The sequence below is a fragment of the Bos indicus x Bos taurus genome, chromosome 1 (assembly GCF_003369695.1).
Source record: "Bos indicus x Bos taurus breed Angus x Brahman F1 hybrid chromosome 1, Bos_hybrid_MaternalHap_v2.0, whole genome shotgun sequence".
In the NCBI taxonomy this organism is placed as follows: domain Eukaryota; kingdom Metazoa; phylum Chordata; class Mammalia; order Artiodactyla; family Bovidae; genus Bos; species Bos indicus x Bos taurus.
The window spans coordinates 4437156-4458387 of NC_040076.1; the positions used below are offsets into that span (position 1 = coordinate 4437156).

General features: G+C 40.7%; 1 protein-coding gene across 1 annotated transcript; it reads left to right on the forward strand.

Annotated features, from left to right (window-relative positions):
• The first annotated feature begins 19879 nt into the window (after positions 1 to 19879).
• LOC113898381 (keratin-associated protein 11-1) lies at positions 19880 to 20756 on the forward strand. Its single transcript, XM_027551442.1, has one exon. It carries the CDS (start codon positions 19896 to 19898, stop codon positions 20373 to 20375), a length of 480 nt encoding a protein of 159 aa, XP_027407243.1. The 5' UTR covers positions 19880 to 19895; the 3' UTR covers positions 20376 to 20756.
• Positions 20757 to 21232: the final 476 nt, after the last annotated feature.

Below are 21232 nucleotides of genomic sequence, written 5' to 3' on the forward strand. Positions count from 1 at the left end.
GTTTTTGCTTGCTTAATCTAAATTATGAAAATTGCCTGGACAATGAGGTTTCCTATAGTGGAAATCTGGCAAGACTTTTGAGAAACTGGAATTTTAGCATTTTTCCAGGAGAAGTTTCCTGATCTTCTTGAATCTACTGGATGCCTTTCCTTGATTTAAAAGTTAAAATAAATTAATTTTAGTGGCCAAGAACATCTTATTTTAGTGGTTATTGAAAAAATTTGTTTTCACTCGTTACTTGTTGCTAACTTTTAGTCACAGTCTGTCTTTTATAGCCAAGACATTGACATTCATCACTGGATCAGTGCAGTTAAGGCACTGTCTTAATTGGAAGAGGGTGAGTGTTAATCATTTTAATTATTATTATGATATTTTCAGTGCCAAGAGTGCCCAGGAGCCTTTTTAATATGGAAATCCACCAAATGATAACAGGAAAAAATTTACTCCTTCCCAGTGTGGTTATAATTTAAAGGTGAAAATAAGTACAGTGCAGCTAAATGGAATTATTAGTTGATATCAAGCACTGTAACTCTACAAGCTATGAATGATGTCTTTCCCCAGAGCCTCCTCCTAAGATGTTTGTAGGAAATTTAAAGTACAGCATAATTATCTCACCATTGCTCTATACAATTTAGAATTTAGTTTATCAGTTTTACTATCCTCTAGTATCCTCCCTGATGTCTCAGATAGTAAAGAACCTACCTGCAATTTGGGAGACTGGGATTTGATCCCTGGGTTGGGAAGATACCCTGGAGAAGGGCATGGCAACCCACTTCAGTATTCTTGCCTGGAGAATTCCATGGACAGAGAAGCCTAGAGGGCTACAGTCCATGGGGTCACAAAGAGCCGGATATGACTGAGCAACTCTCACACACACACACACACACACACACACACACACACACACAGTATAAGAACAAGCCTAATAGGATTAAGTTTTAATTTACTTACCCCTAAGTCATGAAAATTGTTGCTCCAACTTTAGGAAGTTTAAAACCAACATCAATTTTGGGTAGGTGGCTAAAGACCAAGAAGATTTTTCATCTATAATTGTCTTGAGCCGGATTCCAGCAGGTAATTTGAAAGTGGCAGACTCCCTTATTACCAGATCCCAGAGCCAAGAATTTCCTGTCTTTCTGTTTTGCTACTCCCTGCACTTATCTGTGAATGACATTTCTGATTCCTAGGAGAAAAAAACAAAAACAAAAAACCTAAGTCAGCAACTGCCCATCTGAGCTTTGAAAATTCTTGGAACTTCATGCTAATTGAATTATCTTTTGGAAGCTTAGGATAGCCTTCTCTCCTGACTTTCAGATAATTGAGATGAAAACTGTTTGTAAGGCTCAATGACAGTTTACTTTCTTGTACGGCCTTTTATGTATGAATCACAAAGCCTTTTGCAAACCATAACTTGGTTCTTGCAGCGCCCTGGGGAAGTAGATCTCATTAACCCTGTTTTACACATGATCATGTAACAGGCCCAGGGAGTTTCAGTGAGCAGCCTCTGGTCAGACGATGAGTCAGTGGGAAAGTCGGGGGAAAAAACTTGTGGAACTTTTGACGTGCACCTTGAATGTGCTGCCTTAAGAAGGGTGAGCAATTAATAGATGAGCAAGATAAATGGAGATCCATTTGAAGAACAGATTTGCAATGAACAATCATTGTTCTAATGAATTATTTAAATTGCATCTTAGCTTAAATGAATCTGAAATTGCAGTGTGTATATATATTTTTTCCAGGCAGCTCACTGTGACATAGAACTTTTTGGGTCAATTGGTTTTAATGTTTAAGTGTGTATGTAAATGGAAGATTGCAGAATAACTACTAGAGTATGTTTTGGTTGGCCCCTGATAGGTGATGTTAGTAACTAAAGAGGGAGATACTTAAAATGTGCAAGAATAGAAATGCAATGGGAGATACAAGAAATAACTTCAATTAACTTCGTGTGATATTTAGATATGCAGCAGTGAACAATTAGAAAACTGGAAGACACTTTGCATAGAGGTCATTTAGTCAGTCCAACCTCTGCTACACTTAGAACAGTCAACTTAAGAGAGAATTCTATGGCTAAAAGTACTTGAGGAAGCAGGACTTCATTAGGTAACATTAGAAATGACCTGTTAATGAAATGTGTGCCTCTATATGCTATTGGTAAAATGATTCAGTCTTTGAGGGAAGCAGAACAGCTATCCAGCTTGGGACTGGAGTCTGCACTTTGATTAGAGTTGCAGAAGATGAGAGTCTTCCCCTCAGCTTTGCCTGTTGAGGCTTTTGGTTTTGTTAGTTTACCCCAGGTTAGCAGGCTCTGGAGGACTGAGTCATGTTAGCCAAATTTGAAAGAGACTGATGTATAAACAAGAGTGAAAATTTAATTCACATTGAAATCAGATTAGCTTATTGGTGCTAGATACTTGTGTGTTAGTCACTCGCGTCCGACTCTTTGTGACTCCATGGTCTGTCCATAGAATTCTCCAGGCAAGAATACTGGAGTGGGTTACATTTCCTTCTTTAGGGGATCTTCCCGACCCAGGGATCAAACCCAAGTCTTCTACATTGCAGACATGTTCTTTACCATCTGAGCTAAGAGGGATACTTAGTGTATCACATTTCTAGGAAGCTAGGTCAACTGGGGGAGAAGGTAATGGCAATCCATTCCAGTACTCTTGCCTGGAAAATCCCATGGATGGAGGGGCCTGGTGGGCTGCAGCCCATGGGGTCGCAAGGAGTCGGACACGACTGAGCGACTTCACTTTCCCTTTTCACTTTCATGCATTGGAGAAGGAAATGGCAACCCACTCCAGTGTTCTTGCCTGGAGAATCCCAGGGACAGGGGAGCCTGGTGGGCTGCCGTCTATGGGGTCACACAGAGTCGGAGATGACTGAAGTGACTTAGCAGCAGCAGCAGCAGGTCAATTGGGAAACCAAATTAATATCAGAATTATACTTGAAGAGTCTAGTTCGAGGATTGGATTATCTGAATGACATGTTCATTATGTCTGAAAAAGATGCATTTACCCAGCAAACAATAAGAACATCTGCTTGGCTGATCGAATGCCTGCAGGCCTCCACCCCTCTGCAAAGATTACGTTACCCTTGATATGTTTCCATTAGTTGGACTGCAGGTTCTCTAATGATAATTATCATTTGCCTGGATACTGAGATGCAGAAAATTTAGTCTGAAAAAAAACCTGTTTAGAAGCTGTCTTTTCAGAAGTTGATTATTTCTGAAGATGTGCACACATTTTCTTCATTTTATCTCCTTCATTTTAGATTCTTATTTATTTCTATTACCTTGCCGTCTTCTGATTCATAGCTCCAGATTCTGAGATGACACTGAATCAAGACTATAGTTACACTTAAACTACATATAACACATAATTTCATTTCTCAAATTGCATATTAATCACTCCCTTCAGCTCTTCCTAGTTTTTATTCATTTATTTTTCTTTATGCACCCCCATCCTTTTTTTTTTTGGTCACAAGTTAAGTATTTTTGTACCTCTCTTAGAACAATATCTAAATCTGAAAGCTTTAGGACCAAAATCTACTGTGGAGCTTATAGCAGATTTCTGGGCCAATAAAGGGAAGTTAGTGGCTATGCTGGGCTTCCCCGGTGGCTCAGTGGTAAAGAATCCACCTGCAAAGCAGGAGATGCAGGTTTGATTCCTGGATCGGGAAGATCCCCTGAAGGAGGGCATGGCAACCCACTCCAGTATTTTTTCCTGGAGAATCCTATGGACAGAATAACCTGATGAACTCCCGTCCATAGGGTCGCAAAGCACGGGACATGACTGAAGCGGCTGAGCGTGCACACAAAGTGGCTGTGTTGGCATCAAGAGAGGAAAAAGAAACTGAAGCTAAGAGATGAAGCAAAAGATAAAATCAGGTATCAGGCCTAGTTGATTTTTTCCCTGTAGGATCATTTTGTCAACCGTTAGTTCTTTTGTAACTTAGCAAAAGCAGTTTCTGTCTTTAGGGTCACCTCATAGTTCAATATCAAAGATAACCATGGTCAGAAAAGCAAGGGCTGAGTGTTGTTCTAGGATTCCTGTAAAGAGACTGGCCCTTTACCATGCACTGTGACCTTCCTGACCTGTGGCTAAGCTGCATGCAGGGAGACACGTATCATCTTAAAATACACAAGATGTTTGTATTCAGTTTCACACTTACCCTAAATAAAGAGACATTCAACGAAAGCCAACTCTTAGACTCTAAAGCTGAGGCAGAAAATGGAAGGCAGTCTAGTAACTGGGAATAATCCACTCTTTCCAGCATTACTACCGGTATTGGATATTCTTCCAATTTTAATGGCACCTTTATGATTTGCAAACCACAGCAAATTGCAAACCAGTTCCATTTAAAATATAAGACTGCATAGTCTTCAAAGGGGCTGGGAGAGACTGGTAGAGTTCTCATGCTGCTGCTGCTGCTGCTAAGTCGCTTCAGTCGTGTTCGACTCTGTGCGACCTCATAGACGGCAGCCCACCAGGCTCCCCCATCCCTAGGATTCTCCAGGCAAGAACAGTGGAGTGGGTTGCCATTTCCTTCTCCAATGCATGAAAGTGAAAAGTGAAAGTGAAGTCGCTCAGTCGTGTCCGGCTCTTAGTGACCCCATGGACTACAGCCCACCAGGCTCCTCCGTCCATGGGATTTTCCAGGCAAGAGTACTGGAGTGGGGTGCCATTGCCTTCTCCGAGAGTTCTCATAGTTTCCAGTAACTCCTAGGACTCCTATAGGTCTCACTATTCTACATATTGTCCATAGACTTTGTAGTTTCACAGTGTTTAGTGAGAAATAAGACCAGAGGAAAAGATTACTGTTGAGTGGTTGAAGCTACTGGAAAGTACTGAGAATTGTCTTTAGCCAGATGCATTGCTTTGGGGCATAGGCCTGCAGGTAAGTGCTGGTTTGTTGTTGTTTAGTAACTCAGTCATGGCTGACTTCTCTGTGATCCCCATGGACTATAGCCCACCAGGCTCCTCTGTCTGTGGGATTTCCCAGGCAAGAATATTGGGGTGAGTTGCCATTCCCTTCTCCTGGGAATCTTCTAGACCCAGGGATCAAACCCAAGTCTCCTTCATTGGTAGGTTAATTTACCCTCTGAGCCACTAATGTACCCTGAGTCAAAGACTTGTCTAATTGGAGAGTTAGAGGGAGCTGTGGAGGTCATCACATCGGTACCAATTCTTGTAACAGTCCCCTTCACAGGGGATTCACAGGGAATAATGAGCTGTCTGTCTGCTTTAGACATTGCTAATAATATAGAACATGAAATTCAGATTTTCTTGTAGGATACCCTAAGTCCATGTCAGGGATTTCCAGCTCGGTTTTGGCATCCTGGTAACTCAGGGAATAAGGTAATTTCATTAACAGTTTCATGGGCAAGATGATCTTTTCAGTCCCACATTCTTATCTAGAATTTTGCCACTCCCCAAAGTGGAATCTGCTTCACCTTCCCTCAAACATGTGCCTTTGTGATGGTTTGAGAAAGTGTGGCCAAACAGATGTTGTGTGACTTTTGAGCCTGTCAGAAAACAAAAACAAAAACAAAAACAAAACAATAAAGCTTCTGCGTAGCTTTCTCTTTCAGGATTCTCACTCTTAGAACCAGCCTCTTTGTTGAAGTCCTGGCCACATGAGGGCATGCATAGGTTTCTCAGCTGACAGCAAGTATTGATCAACAGACACCTGAACAAGTGATAGTTCAGATAACATCAGCTCACAATCCCCCACCTCCAGTGCCTCCCATTCCTTGTGCAGCCTGCAGCAGAGACAAATCAGCTTTACCCAAATTCCTGAGCTGCAGAATCCTTGGACATAATGGTTGCTTTGTCCATTAGGACTTTCCATGTGGCTCAGATGATAAAGAATCTGCCTGAGATGCAAGAGACATGGGCTTGATCCTCAGCGGGGGAAGAAAATGATGGAAGAAAAAAGATGGAAGAAAATTGGATTAAAGATTTACCGAGCATGGCCCTGTCCATCAGAACAAGACCCACTTGCCCCCTCAGTCAGTCTCTCTTATCAGGAAGTTTCTATAAGCCTCTTATCCTTCTCCATCAGAGGGCAGACAGACTGAAAACCACCATCACAGAAAACAAACCAATCTGATCACATGGACCACAGCTTTGTCTAACTCAATGAAACTATGAGCCATGCTGCGTAGGGCCACCCAAGATGGACGGGTCATGGTGGAGACCTCTGACAAAACGTGGACCACTGGAGAAGGGAATGGCAAACCACTTCGGTATTCTTGTCTTGAGAATCCCAAAACAGTATGAAAAGAAAAAAAGATAGGACACTGAGAGATGAACTTCCCAGGTCGATAGGTGCCCAAAATGCTCCTGGAGATCAGTGGAGAAATAACTCCAGAAAGAATGAAGAGATGGAGCCAAAGCAAAAACAAGGCCCAGTTGTGGATGGGACTAGTGATGAAAGTAAAGGCCGATGCTGTAAAGAGCAATATTGCCTAGGAACCTGGAATATTAGGTCCATGAATTAAGGCAAATTGGAAGTGGTCAAACAGGAGATGGCAAGAGTGAGCATTGACATTTTAGGAACCAGTGAACTAAAATGGACTGGAATGGGTGAATTTAACTCAGATGACCATTATATCTGGTACTATGGGCAAGAATCCCTTAAAGAAATGGAGTAGCTATCATAGTAAACAAGAATCTGATATGCAGTACTTGAGTGCAATCTTAAAAACAATAGGAAGATCTCTGTTCATTTACAAGGCAAACCATTCAATATTACAGTAATCCAAGCCTATGCCCCAACCAGTAAAGCTTAAGAAGCTGAAGTTGAATGGTTCTATGAAGACCTACAAGGCCTTCTAGAACTAACACCAAAAAAAGATGTCTTTTTCATTATATGGAACTGGAATGCACAAGTAGGAAGTCAAGAGATACCTGGAGTAACAGGCAAATTTTGCCATGGAGTACAGAATGAAGCAGGGAAAAGGCTAATAGAGTTTTGCCAAGAGAACGCACTGGTCATAGCAAACACCCTTTTCCAACAGCACAAGAGAAGACTCTATACATAGACATCACCAGTTGGTCAATACTGAAATCAGATTGATTATATTCTTTGCAGCCAAAGATGGAGAAGATCTATACAGTCAGCAAAAGCAAGACCAGTAGCTGACTGTGGCTCAGATCATGAACTCCTTATTGCCAAATTCAGGCTTAAATTGAAGAAAGTAGGGAGAACCACTAGAGCATTCAGGTATGACCTAAATCAAATCCCTTATGATTATACAGTGGAAGTTAAAAATAGATTTAAGAGATTATATCTAATAGAGTACCTGAAGAACTATGGATGAAGGTTTGTGACATTGTACAGGAGGCAAGGATCAAAATTATCCCCAAGAAAAAGAAATGCAAAAACGAAAATGGTTGTCTGAGGAGATCTTACAAATAGCTATGAAAAGAAGAAAAGTGAAAGGCAAAGGAGAAAAGGAAAGATATACCCATTTGAATGCAGAGTTCCAAAGAATAGCAAGGTGAGATAAGAAAGCTTTCCTCAGTGATCAATACAAAGAAATAGAGGAAAACAAGAGAATGGGAAAGGCTAGAGATGTCTTCAAGAAAATTAGAGATACCAAGGGAACATTTCACACAAAGATGGGCACAATAAAAAACAACACACAGAAATGGTATGGACCTAACAGAAGCAGAAGATACTAAGAAGAGGCAGCAAGAATACACAGAAGAACTATACAAAAAAGATCTTCATGACCCAGATACTCACAATGATGTGATCACTCACCTAGAGTCAGAAATCCTGGAATGCTAAGTCAAGTGAGCCTTAACAAGCATCACTACTACTAACAAAACTAGTGGAGGTGATGGAATTCCAGTTGAGTTATTTCAAATCCTAAAAGATGATGCAATGAAAGTGCTGCACTCAATATGTCAGAAAATTTGGAAAACTCCACAGTGGCCACAGACTGGAAAAGGTCAGTTTTCATTCCAATCCCAAAGAAAGGAATGCCAAAAATGGTCAATATGTATTAGTCTTTCAGTCATGTCCAACTTTTTGCGACCCCATGGGCTGTAGCCCGCCAGGCTCCTCTGTCCATGGGATTCTCTAGGCAAAAATACTGGAGTGGGTTGCCATTTCCTCCTCCAGGAAGAATGCTCAAACTACCGCACAATTGCACTCATTTCACACGCTAGCAAAGTAATGCTCAAAATTCTCCAAGCCAGGCTTCAACAGTATGTGAACCGTGAACTTCCAGGTGTTCAAGCTGGATTTAGAAAAGGCAGAGGAACCAAAGATCAAATTGCCAACATCCGTTAGATCAACGAAAAAAAAGAGAGTTCCAGCAAAACATCTATTTCTGCTTTATTGACCATACCAAAGCCTTGACTGTGTGGATAGCAACAAACTGTGGAAAATTCGTTAAGAGATGGGAATACCAGACCACCTGACCTGCCTCCTGAGAAATCTGTATGCAGGTCAAGAAGAAACAGTTAAAACTGGACATGGAACCACAGACTGATTCCAAATAGGAAAAGGAGTACGTCAAGGCTATATATTGTCACCCTGCTTATTTAACTTATATGAAGAATACATCATGCGAAATGTTGGACTGGAAGAAGAACAAACTGGAATCAAGATTGCCAGGAGAAATATCAATAACCTCAGATATGCAGAAGACACCACCCTTATGGCAGAAAGTGAGGAAGAATTGAAGAGCCTCTTGATGAAAGTGAAAGAGGAAAGTGAAAAAGTTGGCTTAAAACTCAGCATTCAGAAAACTAAGATCATCATGGCAAATAGATGGGGAAATACTGGAAACAGTAACAGACTTAATTTTGGGGGGCTCCAAAATCACTGTAGATGGTGACTGCAGCCATGACATTAAAAGACGCTTGCTCCTTGGAAGAAGAGGTATGACCAACCTAGACAGCATATTTAAAAGCAGAGGCATTCAGTTCAGTTCAGTTCAGTCACTCTGTTGTGTCCGACAGAGTGCACACCAGGCCTCCCTGTCCATCACCAAATCCTGGAGTTTACTCAAAATCATATCCACTGAGTCCACGATGCCATCCAACCATCTCATCCTCTGTTGTCCCCTGCTCCTCTCACTTTCAATCTTTCCAAGCATGAGGGCCTTTACAAATGAGTCTGCTCTTCACATCAGGTGGCCAAAGTATTGGAGTTTCAGCTTCAACATCAGTCCTTCCAATGAACATTCAGGACTGATTTCCTTTAGGATGGACCGGTTGGATCTCCTTGCAGTCCAAGGGACTCTCAAGAGTCTTCTCCAACACCACAGTTCAATAGCATCAATTCTTCAGTGCTCAGCTTTCTTTATAGTCCAACTCTCACATCCATACATGACTACTGGAAAAACCATAGCTTTGACTAGACAGACCTTTGCTGGTAAACTAATGTTTCTGCTTTTTAATATACTGTCTTGGTTGGTCATAACTTTTCTTTCAAGGAGTAGGCGTCTTTTAATTTTATGCCTGCAGTCACCATCTACAGTGATTTTGAAGCCCCCAAAATAAAGTCTGCCACTGTTTCCACTGTTCCTCCATGTATTTTTCATGAAGTGATGGGAGTGGATGCCATGATCTTTGTTTTCTGAATGTTGAGCTTTAAGCCAACTTTTTCACTCCCCTCTTCCACTTTCATCAAGAGGCTCTTTAGTTCTTCTTCACTTTCTGACATAAGGGTGGTGTCATCTGCATATCTGAGGTTATTGATATTTCTCCCAGCAATCTTGATTTCAACTTGTGCTTCTTCTAGCCCAGTGTTTCTCATGATATAATCTGCATGTAAGTTAAATAAGCAGAGTGACAATATACAGCCTTAACGTACTCCTTTTCCTATTTGGAACCAGTCTGTTGTTCCATGTCCAGTTCTAACTGTTGCTTCCTGACCTGCATGCAGATTTCTCAGGAGGCAGGTCAGGTGGTCTGGTATTCCCATCTCTTAAAGAATTTTCCACAGTTTATTGTGATCCACACAGTCAAAGTCTTTGACATAGTCAGTAAGGCAGAAATAGATGTTTTTGTGGAACTCCCTTGCATCAACTCCCTGCTGATGTTGGCAATTTGATCTCTGGTTCCTCTGCCTTTTCTAAAACCAGCTCTACCATCAAAGGTCTGTCTAGTCAAAGCTATGATTTTTCCAGTAGTTGTATGGATGTGAGTGTTGTACTATAAAGACAGCTGAGCGCTGAAGAATTGATGCTTTTGAACTGTGGTTTGGAGAAGATTCTGTAGAGTCCCTTGGACTGAAAGGAGATCCAACCAGTCCATCCTAAAGGAAATCAGTCCTGAATATGCATTAGAAAGACTGATGTTGAAGCTGAATCTCCAATACTTTGGCCATCTGATGTGAAGAGCTGACTCATTGTAAAGACCCTGATGCTGGGAAAGATTGAAGGTGAAAGGAGAAGGGGATGACAGATGATGAGATGGTTGGATGGCATCACTGAGTCAATGAACATGAGTTTTAGTAAACTCTGGGAGTTGGTAAACTCTGGGAGCTGGCTTCCTGCAGTCCATGGGATCACAAACAGTTGGACACAACTGAAGCAACTTAGCAGCAGCAGCAGCAGCAGAGCAACTGAACTGAACTGAACTTCGAAAGATCCCCTGGAGAAGGGAATGACTACCCATTCCTTTGTTCTTGCTTGGAGAATCCCAAAGACATGGAGCTTTGTGGGTTATGGGCCATGGGTTTACAAAGAGTGGGACAGGAATGAGCTACTGACACTTTCATTTTCACTTTTGTTCATTAAATTTTGGGGTAATTTGTTCCAAAGTAATTGACAAGCAGAAAAGAGTAGGGCTTCTGGATTTTGTATGTATGTTTAAGTGAGGTGTAGTTAAGTGGTAACATTCTCAGAATGAAAATGAGTTACACTTTTAAATACATTTTTAAAGCACTTATAATGCTTATTATTTAGATATCTATTAAACTATCTTATTAAACCATGAAATCATTTAAGTATCTGTTAAAATAGTACCATGATTTCTATCCTGAAAATTTTAGCTATGTTTTCCTATTATATTCATTATTATTCAACTAACTTTTAAATTTCTATTAATTTACCTTTTAAATTAAAAAAAGTTGGTTAAACCTCATTCTATGTAATGGTATCCATGAATTAATGGCTTTTATAGCTTAGCCACACTGTATTAATATGCTTAAAAGCAAATGCATATGTTTTGAGGTTAAAAAGTGTCCAATTCCTATCTAAAATTATCTCCCATTGCATAATTAGCATATATCTCATTTTGGGAAAAATTTCCTTCATCTTGGAAAAGAACTGTGCCGTCAAAGAGACAATTAGATCTTTCAGTTTTAGTGTTTGGGGTGTCAACTCCTAGGGACTAGCCTATGTTAAGAAAATGACACAATATAATTGACTTTGTCGCTGTTCAGTTCCTAAGTTGTGTCTGACTCTTTGTGACTGCATGGACAGCAGCCTACCAGGCTGCAGTGATTGACATTACTTGGGAGAAATTAAAAATCTACTCATATTCTAGCTGTGATTAAGGACTTTTGCAGTGTTTCATTTGGTCTTTCCAAAAAGAACTCTAGAAATGTAAGTGTTAATTGTTTGATGCTCAGTTTGTGTATAAGATATTTCTTAGGCTTGTATGAACAGAGACATGGATGTACCTTGTGGGGCTCCGAGCCAGTGATTAGAAGGACCAGTTATTTTTATTTTTTAGTTGCACCGGTTGGCTTGTAGGATCTCAGTTCACAGGTTGGCAGTGAAAGCATGGAGTCCTAACAACTGGACCATCAGAGAATCCTCAAACCAGTTACTTTTCTTATATAAATAGAAAGTGTTTGGAATCTGGTGTCATAATCTGAGATCTCTGGAAGCAGAGTTTGAGACAGTTAGTTCGGGAGTTTTATTTCAGGGAAGGCAGCAAACGGGGAGTGAGAGGAGCAGGAACTATCACAGGAACTGTTATTGATCAGCCACCATCACAAGCAACTCGTGCATGATTTTGAGGGTTTTTCTGAAATAGTTTCAGAGCTGTCTACCTGGAGGATGAAAGGTGGAAACACTTGCTCATTCATCTGCATTTCCTACTGCTCAAGGGAGACCCCATTTGTGGGTGGTGGGCGTGCAGAGTCAGTTAGCATAGACTTCTCTTGCTGTGGCATCAGAGAAGACTTAGGATGGGAAACAAGAAGTAGGGGAGTGGCTCTAAAACGAAGACAGCAGTGTCTGGGTGCACCACCGTGAAGCTGGCTCAAGCGTGTGCAAAGAGGATGCAGTAAGAGATGGGATGACACAGGTTGGAACTAGTTCACAAATCTGTCTGATATATTTGACCATGATTCTCCTTCTCTGACACTTAATTACTCATCCATCAGATGACAGAGTTAGACTAGAGGTCTTCAAGATCCAGTTCTGATAGTCTAATTACTAACATGAGCTAGTATTGGTCTAAGGCTACATTCCTAATTCCCCTGGATAGACAGATCAGACCAAGAAGAGTTGCATTGAAAGGGCATCAGCACAGGTCAGCTAGGTGATGCTAAAGACAAGACTTACCTTATACTTCTTTCTCTCACATAGCTCCTATTAATAACATCTTTATCCTCCTGGGTACCAAGTAGACCCTGAATAATTCTGTATCAGGGAAGGATAATACAATTGTGTGACTTTGGGCCTTCTCTCTGGCCCTATACATAAACATTACTCACGTCTGGCCAAAGGCGGGTTCACCTCTTGTTACTTGAAAGACTGGAACTGGAGCACATACCAGCTATACATGTGATATCCTGCAAGAGAGTTTGTTTGGTCTCCAAACTTGGCAATCTACTTACTTTTATTGAGAGCATCCTGATTCTGATCCCCAATAAAGGCACTCATGAAAAAATACATGATTTTGAAAACAGGCATGAATAAAGAGAATGGCAGTTCAACTTTGGATTTTTCAACCTTACATTATCCTCTGAGGATTTATTTTTCGACAAATCTTGTTGCTGGTGATTGCTATTTTCAAGTTCTAAAAGCAGCAACTATTTTGCTGGTCTTTGCCTGCTTCTTTCACTTTTCTGCTTTCTGCCTTACATTTCCCTCCAGCCCCAAAGATTCAAACCTTTGTATGATTGACGCTTTTTGAAAAGAGTTTGGGAGAATGAATTTCAGTTCAGTTTCGGTGCAAATCACTTAGCCTTTGGGGGGTTTATAATGTCTTTATTAATAAGAATTCTGGAGATTCAACCTGGAGGTCTGTGTGAAGTTGGGAAAAAATGGCAGAACAATTCAGCCAAGACGTATTTCATTTTTAAAGCAGCCATTATGTTCTGTCTTTAAAAATTTTCAATTCCCTTTTTATGCTTTTTAAAAGATAATGAATAGCTTTCATTTGAGAGTGTGAGCATCCTGGAAAAGTGCAGGATGACAAATTCTAATTTTATGTTTATTAATTTTTCAGCAAGTTTACTATTGTTCCATTTGATGAGAGTAGGTGATTTTTTTTTGAACCTGCATTGATAAACATTATCACCAATTTTGTAATAAAAAATATCTTTCTTGCATTTCAAACCTTCAGCCTCCTACACATGCTTAATTCTTTTTACTCTCAAACAGTTGGCCTTGTCAGTGATTGCTGTGATTCAGTTTTGAGTGAAAGAATTGCTCATTTCCAGTCTGTGATAATTATTGTATAAGGCTTAGATTGTTCTATACAAACGAGAGCAAATTACCCATCAAGGATGTAGATAATGGGTAGCAGTACTTTAATCTCCTCTCATCTGCTCTCATCATATACTCCTCTCACTTCACACCCTGCAGACACAGGAATAATCTTCACAAACCTTTTCGCTGAGTTGAAGTTTGATATTGCATATAACTACGTCGTGATAGCTGCTGGACGCAAATTTTTTTCTTACATTCCAATGAAATTTACTGATTTACTGATTTCACTTAGCAACACTGTAGACTTAGATTGCTGTCAGTGCCTATTTCTTTTTTCTTTTTGTAAATTTTAGCATTGTTTTAATCAAGGAACATAGCTGTTTGAAACAGATATTAAGCTAGTTGAATAGAAGCAAAGTGAAAGATTCCTCTATTAGGATAGCTGCTATGAATAAAATCCTTACTATGTGGATTTGAATTCCATTGTAAATTTGGCACTAAACACTGGTCTAAGCCAAAAATTTCTCATTTTTGTTTAGAAGCTCTGAACATTTTCCTTCACATTTAAGGAGGGGAAAGGGAAGAAAAGGAAAAGGGGGGAAAATACACTCTATAACAGAATCTCATTAGCTTGATAATGGGTATGCTGAATGTAACTTGGTACACCCTAAACAATTTCAGATAATGGCAAACAACTTAGAACGTAGGTGAGATGTGAATTTGCAAAAACATCTTTCCTTGATGTGCATGTTTCTTTACTTTTGCATCTTACATTCAATTCAAATGAAGAATCTAGATGCTGGCATTTACGTATTGAATGTACAAGAGTATTAAGCAGCAATTCTAACTCCGTGTGTGTGTGTGTGTGTGTGTGTGCGCGCGCTCAGTCGCTGTCATGTCCAACTCTTTGCGATCCACGGATTTTAGCCCCCTGGGCTCCTCTGTCTTTGGAATTTTTCCGTAGGATATTGTGACACTAGCCTTTGCTGTTTTTCAGAGAACTTGCCATTTTGCCGGTGCTAAATATTGAGTAGAAAGCAGTCCATTGATGAATGCCTTTAGATTTAATTATTTAAAGAGTCTCTTGGTTTTGCTTACTTTTTGACAGGAAGAAAACTCTAAAACATCATCTTAGAGTGATTTTGTTAGGGGAAGCACACTGACTGAAACTGCCCACCCTGGCCAGGCCTTTTAGTAACCATTTGCACGAGTTGTTTTATGACAGGAGATCCTGGTAAGGAATATGGAACTAATAAGCCACCACCAACCGGAAGAGTTCGGGAAAGGTCAAAAGGAGACACCAAGTGTCCATCCACTTCCAAGAATCCCTCTCGCTAGCATCCATCTTGGCTGAGTGATGCGTGCACCACCAGGAAAGACTCTGAATTAGAATGATTGGCCAAAGACAACCTGGAAACTAGTCCCATGACCATAAAACCTGAGACTGGGAACCACTCGGCAGAGCAGTTCTCTTGGGTTCCCTTACCCTACTGCTCTCCACCTGGTTGCCCTTAGCCCAAGAAAATCTCTTGCTTTGTCAGCAGATACGTCTCCTTGGACATTTCATTTCCTAGTGTTAGACAAGAGCCCAGTTTTGGGCCCTGGAAGGGGTACCTCTTCCTGCAACAATTTCAGAGTTTGTGAATCCTGTTTTCTCAGAAGAGTTATGACACCTACATTTGAAAAATCAATTCACTTCTCTGTTCTTCTCTAATAATTAGTTGTACACATCACCATTAAAAATAATTTCAATTTCAAATTGTAGCTGCAAGTTATTAAAGGCTTTCTGTCTCTTCCTGCTTCGTTTGTAGTGATCTTGCACTTTATTCTGTTAGGTAGTTGGAATAGGAAAAAGGAGTCCAGAATGGCAGTGGCTAAAAGACAAGGAAGGGAAAAGCCCGAGAAAATAAAACAAAGGAAGGTCCAAGGACTGGAGTGAGGATCTCAGGTAGAACAAACAGCACTCCTGGCTGGCCCAATTTACATAGGACAGGCCCAGGGGGAGGAGAAAAGATATAAAAAGAGGAGCCGAAGGTCCTGGGCTCTCTGTCTCTGTCTTTCTTCTCTTTGAGTCTTTTTTTTTTTTTGTCTTTTTTTTTTTTAATTTAAATTTATTTATTTTAATTGGAGGTAATTACTTTACAATATTGTATTGGTTTTGCCGTATATCAACATGAATCCGCCATGGGTGTACACGTTTTCCCTATCCTAAATCCCCCTCCCACCTCCTTCCCCGAACCATCCCTCTGGGTCATCCCAGTGCACCAGCACCAAGCATCCTGTATCCTGCATTGAAACTGGACTGGCGGTTCATTTCCTATATGATATATATGTTTCAATGCCATTCTCCCTAATCATCCCACCCTCTCCCTCTCCCACAGAGTCCAAAAGACTGTTCTATACATCTGTGTCTCTTTTGCTGTCTCACATACAGGGTTATCTTTACCATCTTTCTAAATTCCATATATATGTGTTAGTATACTGTATTGGTGTTTTTCTTTCTGGCTTACTTCACTCTGTATAATAGGCTCCAGTTTCATCCACCTCATTAGAACTGATTCAAATGTATTCTTTTTAATGGCTGAGTAATACTCCATTGTGTATATGTACCACTGCTTTCTTATCCATTCATCTGCTGATGGATATCTAGGTTGCTTCCATGTTCTGGCTATTATAATCAGTGCTCCAATGAACATTGGGGTACATGTGTCTCTTTCGATTCTGGTTTCCTCGGTGTGTAGGCCCAGCGGTGGGACTGCTGGGTCATAAGGCAGTTCTATTTCCAGTTTTTTAAGGAATCTCCACACTGTTCTCCATAGTGGCTGTACTAGTTTGCATTCCCACCAACAGTGTAAGAGGGTTCCCTTTTCTCCACACCCTCTCCAGCATTTATTGCTTGTAGACTTTTGGATCACAGCCATTCTGACTGGCGTGAAATGGTACCTCATTGTGATTTTGATTTGCATTTCTCTGATAATGAGTGATGTTGAGCATCTTTTCATGTGTTTGTTAGCCATCTGTATGTCTTCTTTGGAGAAATGTTTTTTTAGTTCTTTGGCCCATTTTTTGATTGGGTCATTTATTTTTCTGGAATTGAGCTGCAGGAGTTGCTTGTATATTTTTGAAATATGGATCAATGGAACAAAATAGAAAGCCCAGAGATAAATCCACGCACCTATGGACACTTTATCTTTGACAAAGGAGGCAAGAATATACAATGGAGAAAAGACAATCTCTTTAACAAGTGGTGCTGGGAAAACTGGTCAACCACTCATAAAAGAATGAAACTAGAACATTTTCTAACACCATACACCAAAATAAACTCAGAATGGATTAAAGATCTAAATGTAAGACCAGAAACTATAAAACTCCTAGAGGAGAACATAGGCAAAACACTCTCCGACATACATCACAGCAGGATCCTCTATGACCCACCTCCCACAATATTGGAAATAAAAGCAAAACTAAACAAATGGGACCTAATTAAAATTAAAAGCTTCTGCACAACAAAGGAAACTCTAAGCAAGGTGAAAAGACAGCCTTCAGAATGGGAGAAAATAATAGCAAATGAAGCAACTGACAAAGAACTAATCTTTGCATCTTTTGGTTTGGTATGCCCTCACGCCTCGAGGGTGTATTTTCCTTTATTTTCTAAATAATACTGAGCTGTAACACTGATCTATCTGAGAGCTGTGACACGCCAAGGGCTTTAACGTCTGTTGCTTCAAGTTTTTGTTGTGGTGAGACAGAACCAAGGAAATTACACACTCCCCTGACAATTCTAATGAAGTAAAATTGTCAGAATTATATACAATGAAAAAACCCTCATGAAGTTTAAAGACACCAGTGCTTGTAACTCACTATTTAAAATTTTATTTATTTTTGTTGTTGTTAATTAATGGAACTGGAATAGACATAAAGACTATAGTCTTTGTGGTGTCATCAATAGAACATTGATTACTTGATTTTTCAAATAAATTTTTGCTTGAACTTTAATGAAGGCATCTCACCATGTTTGAATATTCCCAGCATAGGTTCACAACACATGGCTCTGTTTTATTCACCTCTCAGCTTAGCCAAGTATAAACTGTGTGACTTAGGTTAGTCATTAAACCTCCCTGAACTTCAGCTTCTTTATGTGACATCATACCTAGCCCTTAGGGTTGCTGGATGCACTCTGTTCTTTGATGGTGTGTGTGAAATCTCTAACTTAATTCCTGGAAGAGCCTCAGAAGTGTTCATTTCCTTTCCTTCTGAAGCTGAAGGAAGATATTTTCTAGAATATTTCTTAAATTACAATTTTTAACTTTTAATGGAAAAGAGGAATCAAGACAGAGCAGCAATTTATACAAGTTCTCTTCCAGAAATGTGGCAACAGGTACTGGAAACTTCTCTTGTGTCACTTTACCACTAACTTCACATTTTCACGTGGTCACTTGATTAATTTACACAATGAAGTACTTCTCCATAGCTGTCTGTGTATCCATGGCTGGTAGAAGCCTGTAAACTACACATCCATTTTCAAAGAAGCAAGCCAGCTCCTGTGGCCAAGAACTTGACCTTCAAACACCAACTGGGACATTCCCCATGGTGGGAAGAGCAAAGTCCTAACCTTGTGGAAAGTAGTTACCTCTTTAATTTCTCCCCATACCCGAGTACATGTTGTGAGCCACTGAGGGAGACACAGTGTGATCCCTGGGAATTATAATACGTCCCACAGCACAGCATTGTTTAGTTGGGGTGTATTATTAGCCTCCAAATTAGAGCCGTGGGGAGCTCCCAACATGGCTTCAGGGGGATGAATAGAGATGAATAAAGCATTCAGCAAAAGGACTTCTGGTGACATCTAACATAAAGCTGTTTGCTTTGTGCATGTTTAAAATGTAGCCTACTGTAGCCCTCAAATATATGTAAATTCATCTTTGTCATTCTTTCCTACCCCATGTAAGCCAGTTTACAAAATGAGTCAGCTCTTACAGCTGTTTTGATGTAGAAATATCACCAACCATTTAAGCTGTGCTGAAGTGACTTATTTTTCCAGAGTTGAAATCGTTTTCTACAGATGGATCACAAGGCTCAGTCATTTTGGCGTTGAGAACTGAATCCATTGTAGCAAAGTGAAATCATGGAGATGATATCTTTCTATGGTTTCCCCAAGAATGAAAAGAATAATTAAATATTACAGCCCACTGTTCACACATCCATTCATCACCAAATACTGATTAAGGGCCGTTTGCTCCACTCCTCCATTTATCCTTCACAGAGACAGTGACCCTGAAGAGCCTTTGATTTGTCTGTGATAAAAGTGCATCCTATCTATAAGTTTTTGTGTGAAAATAAATGTCTTTTGAATATATTGAGCACCTTGAAAGAAAGATACCATGGCCTTTCAAATGAACATTATAATAATTTAATAAATTAACTAAACCTGTTCCACTGACATATTGATGAGTCATATGAGTTGCTCTTATCCATTGTTATAAGATTAAACATTTTGGGAATAAAGCTCATTCAATTTATTGAGAAAGAAACTTGGCTACAAATGCAGTCCCACTTAATTAGCTTCTGTTCCAAGTTGCTTAGCTGCTTGGACATAAAGGGTTAGTCCCATTGCCCTCTGAGCTTCCTGGGGGCATCTTGCTCTGATCACCTAATTGATTTTCCAAGCCAGTTTATACTCTGGATATATCTTTGTGTCCTTTTTCCTAAGTGTTGTCATTATCATCTTGAAGCATATTCAACAAAATTCCTTGTAGAAGCCCCGTTAGCTATGGAAGGGTGACTAATTAAATTAAGCATATTAAGTACCAACAACAATCCAAACAGGGTGTGGGTGTGTACTGAGTCCTGGTTAGAAGGGAGAGAGTGTGGGATGGTGGTATGTTTGGTGTTACCATCAGAGGGACACTCATTGTATCCACGCAAGATGAATGAGGGATGAATTGTGGGCTGGGATGACCAATAGCTTTGAAGCTGTCAACTCACCTCCTTAATCCTGGAACTAAATACAGTCCAGAAGCCTTTTGACTTAGTTACCAAACTACTAAACTTTCTTTATGAGGATGAAGGCTTCTCAAGAGACAATTAACCTGGAAATTCACAGAAGGTTCTAAGGCAAGCTGGTGTGAGCCAAAGAAGCCAGGAAGGTCAGGGTGGGAGCCCCACCCACCAGAAAGAATATATAAAAGCTCAGAAGCCTGAAGTGGCATTCACAGTTCAAGAACCAGCCTCAGTGATTTACCCGCATCTCTCAACCAGCACCATGTCCTACAACTGCTCCACAAGGACCTGCTCTTCTAGGAGAATTGGAGGAGAATACACTGTCCCAGTGGCCACAGTTTCTACCCCGGATGCCGACTGCCTGAGCGGCATCTATTTGCCCAGCTCCTTCCAAACGGGCTCCTGGCTCCTGGACCACTGTCAGGAGACGTGCTGTGAGCCCACTCTTTGCCAGTCAACTTGCTACCAGCCAGCTCCTTGTGTCTCCAACCCTGTCCAGGTGACCTCTCGGCAAACCACCTGTGTCTCCAGTCCCTATTCGACTACCTGCAGCCGGCCAGTCACCTTTGTCTCCAGTGGCTGTCAGCCTCTGAGTGGCATCTCTACTGTATGCAAGCCAGTGAGAAGCATCTCCACTGTCTGCCAACCGGTGGGAGGAGTCTCCACCATCTGCCAACCTGCCTGCGGGGTCTCCAGGACGTACCAGCAGTCCTGCGTGTCCAGCTGCAGAAGAATTTGCTAAGTGTTCAGAAGCCCATGAGTGAATCAAGATTCCATGACCTGCCAGCTGTGTTTCCAGGATCTTCCGACATGCTGCCTGAGTAACTTCATTGCTGACCCCTGTTCTAACTGCCTGATTGCTGGCTGCCAGCCCTGAATAAGCCGCCTTTGGGGGCAATCTAAGATTTGACAAGCACCAATCTTATTTTAAGGGTTTGATGACTGGTGGCATGTATACCTGTGGATGTTTCCAGAAATGTACCACTCACGCCCCAGTCTCTAAGGGTTTTGGCATGTTTTGACCTTGCTGCTTTGTCTTTTGGCTTCTGCTTTTGTGCCTTGGAAAAGGGAACTTGTCTCGCTCTGTGTTTCTCAATAAAACCTCATTACTTGGCATTGCAAATGTATGTCTCAGTTGAGTTCTTTATTTGCAAGAATTTTTACTATCTATGAATCATCCTTTGCTGATCAGGGTCCAGGTTTCTTTTCTGAGCCTGGAGCATGGGTTCAGTCATGTGTTTCATGACAAGCAAGGGATTATCTTTTGTTTTTAACTTAAAAAGTTGAGTATAATTGCTTTACAGTGTTGTTAGTTTCTTCTGTACAATGACGTACATGAGCTATGAGTACACATGTACCTCCTCCCTCCTCAGCCTCCTCACACCTCTGCCATCCCACACCTCTAGGTGATCACAGACCACCGAGGTGAGCTCCCTGTGTTATATAGAAGCTTTCCACTAGCTATCTACTTTACATCTGGTAGTGTGTATATGCCAAAGCTACTCTCCCAATTCATCTCACCCTCCACAGATGGACCTAGGGTCTGTTATACATGATGAAGTAAGTCAGAAACAGAAAAACAAATACTGTATATTAATG

Bases quoted from the DNA above. Each gene is read 5' to 3' on its own strand.
- LOC113898381 (XM_027551442.1), top strand. From the start codon at position 19,896: ATGTCCTACAACTGCTCCACAAGGACCTGCTCTTCTAGGAGAATTGGA.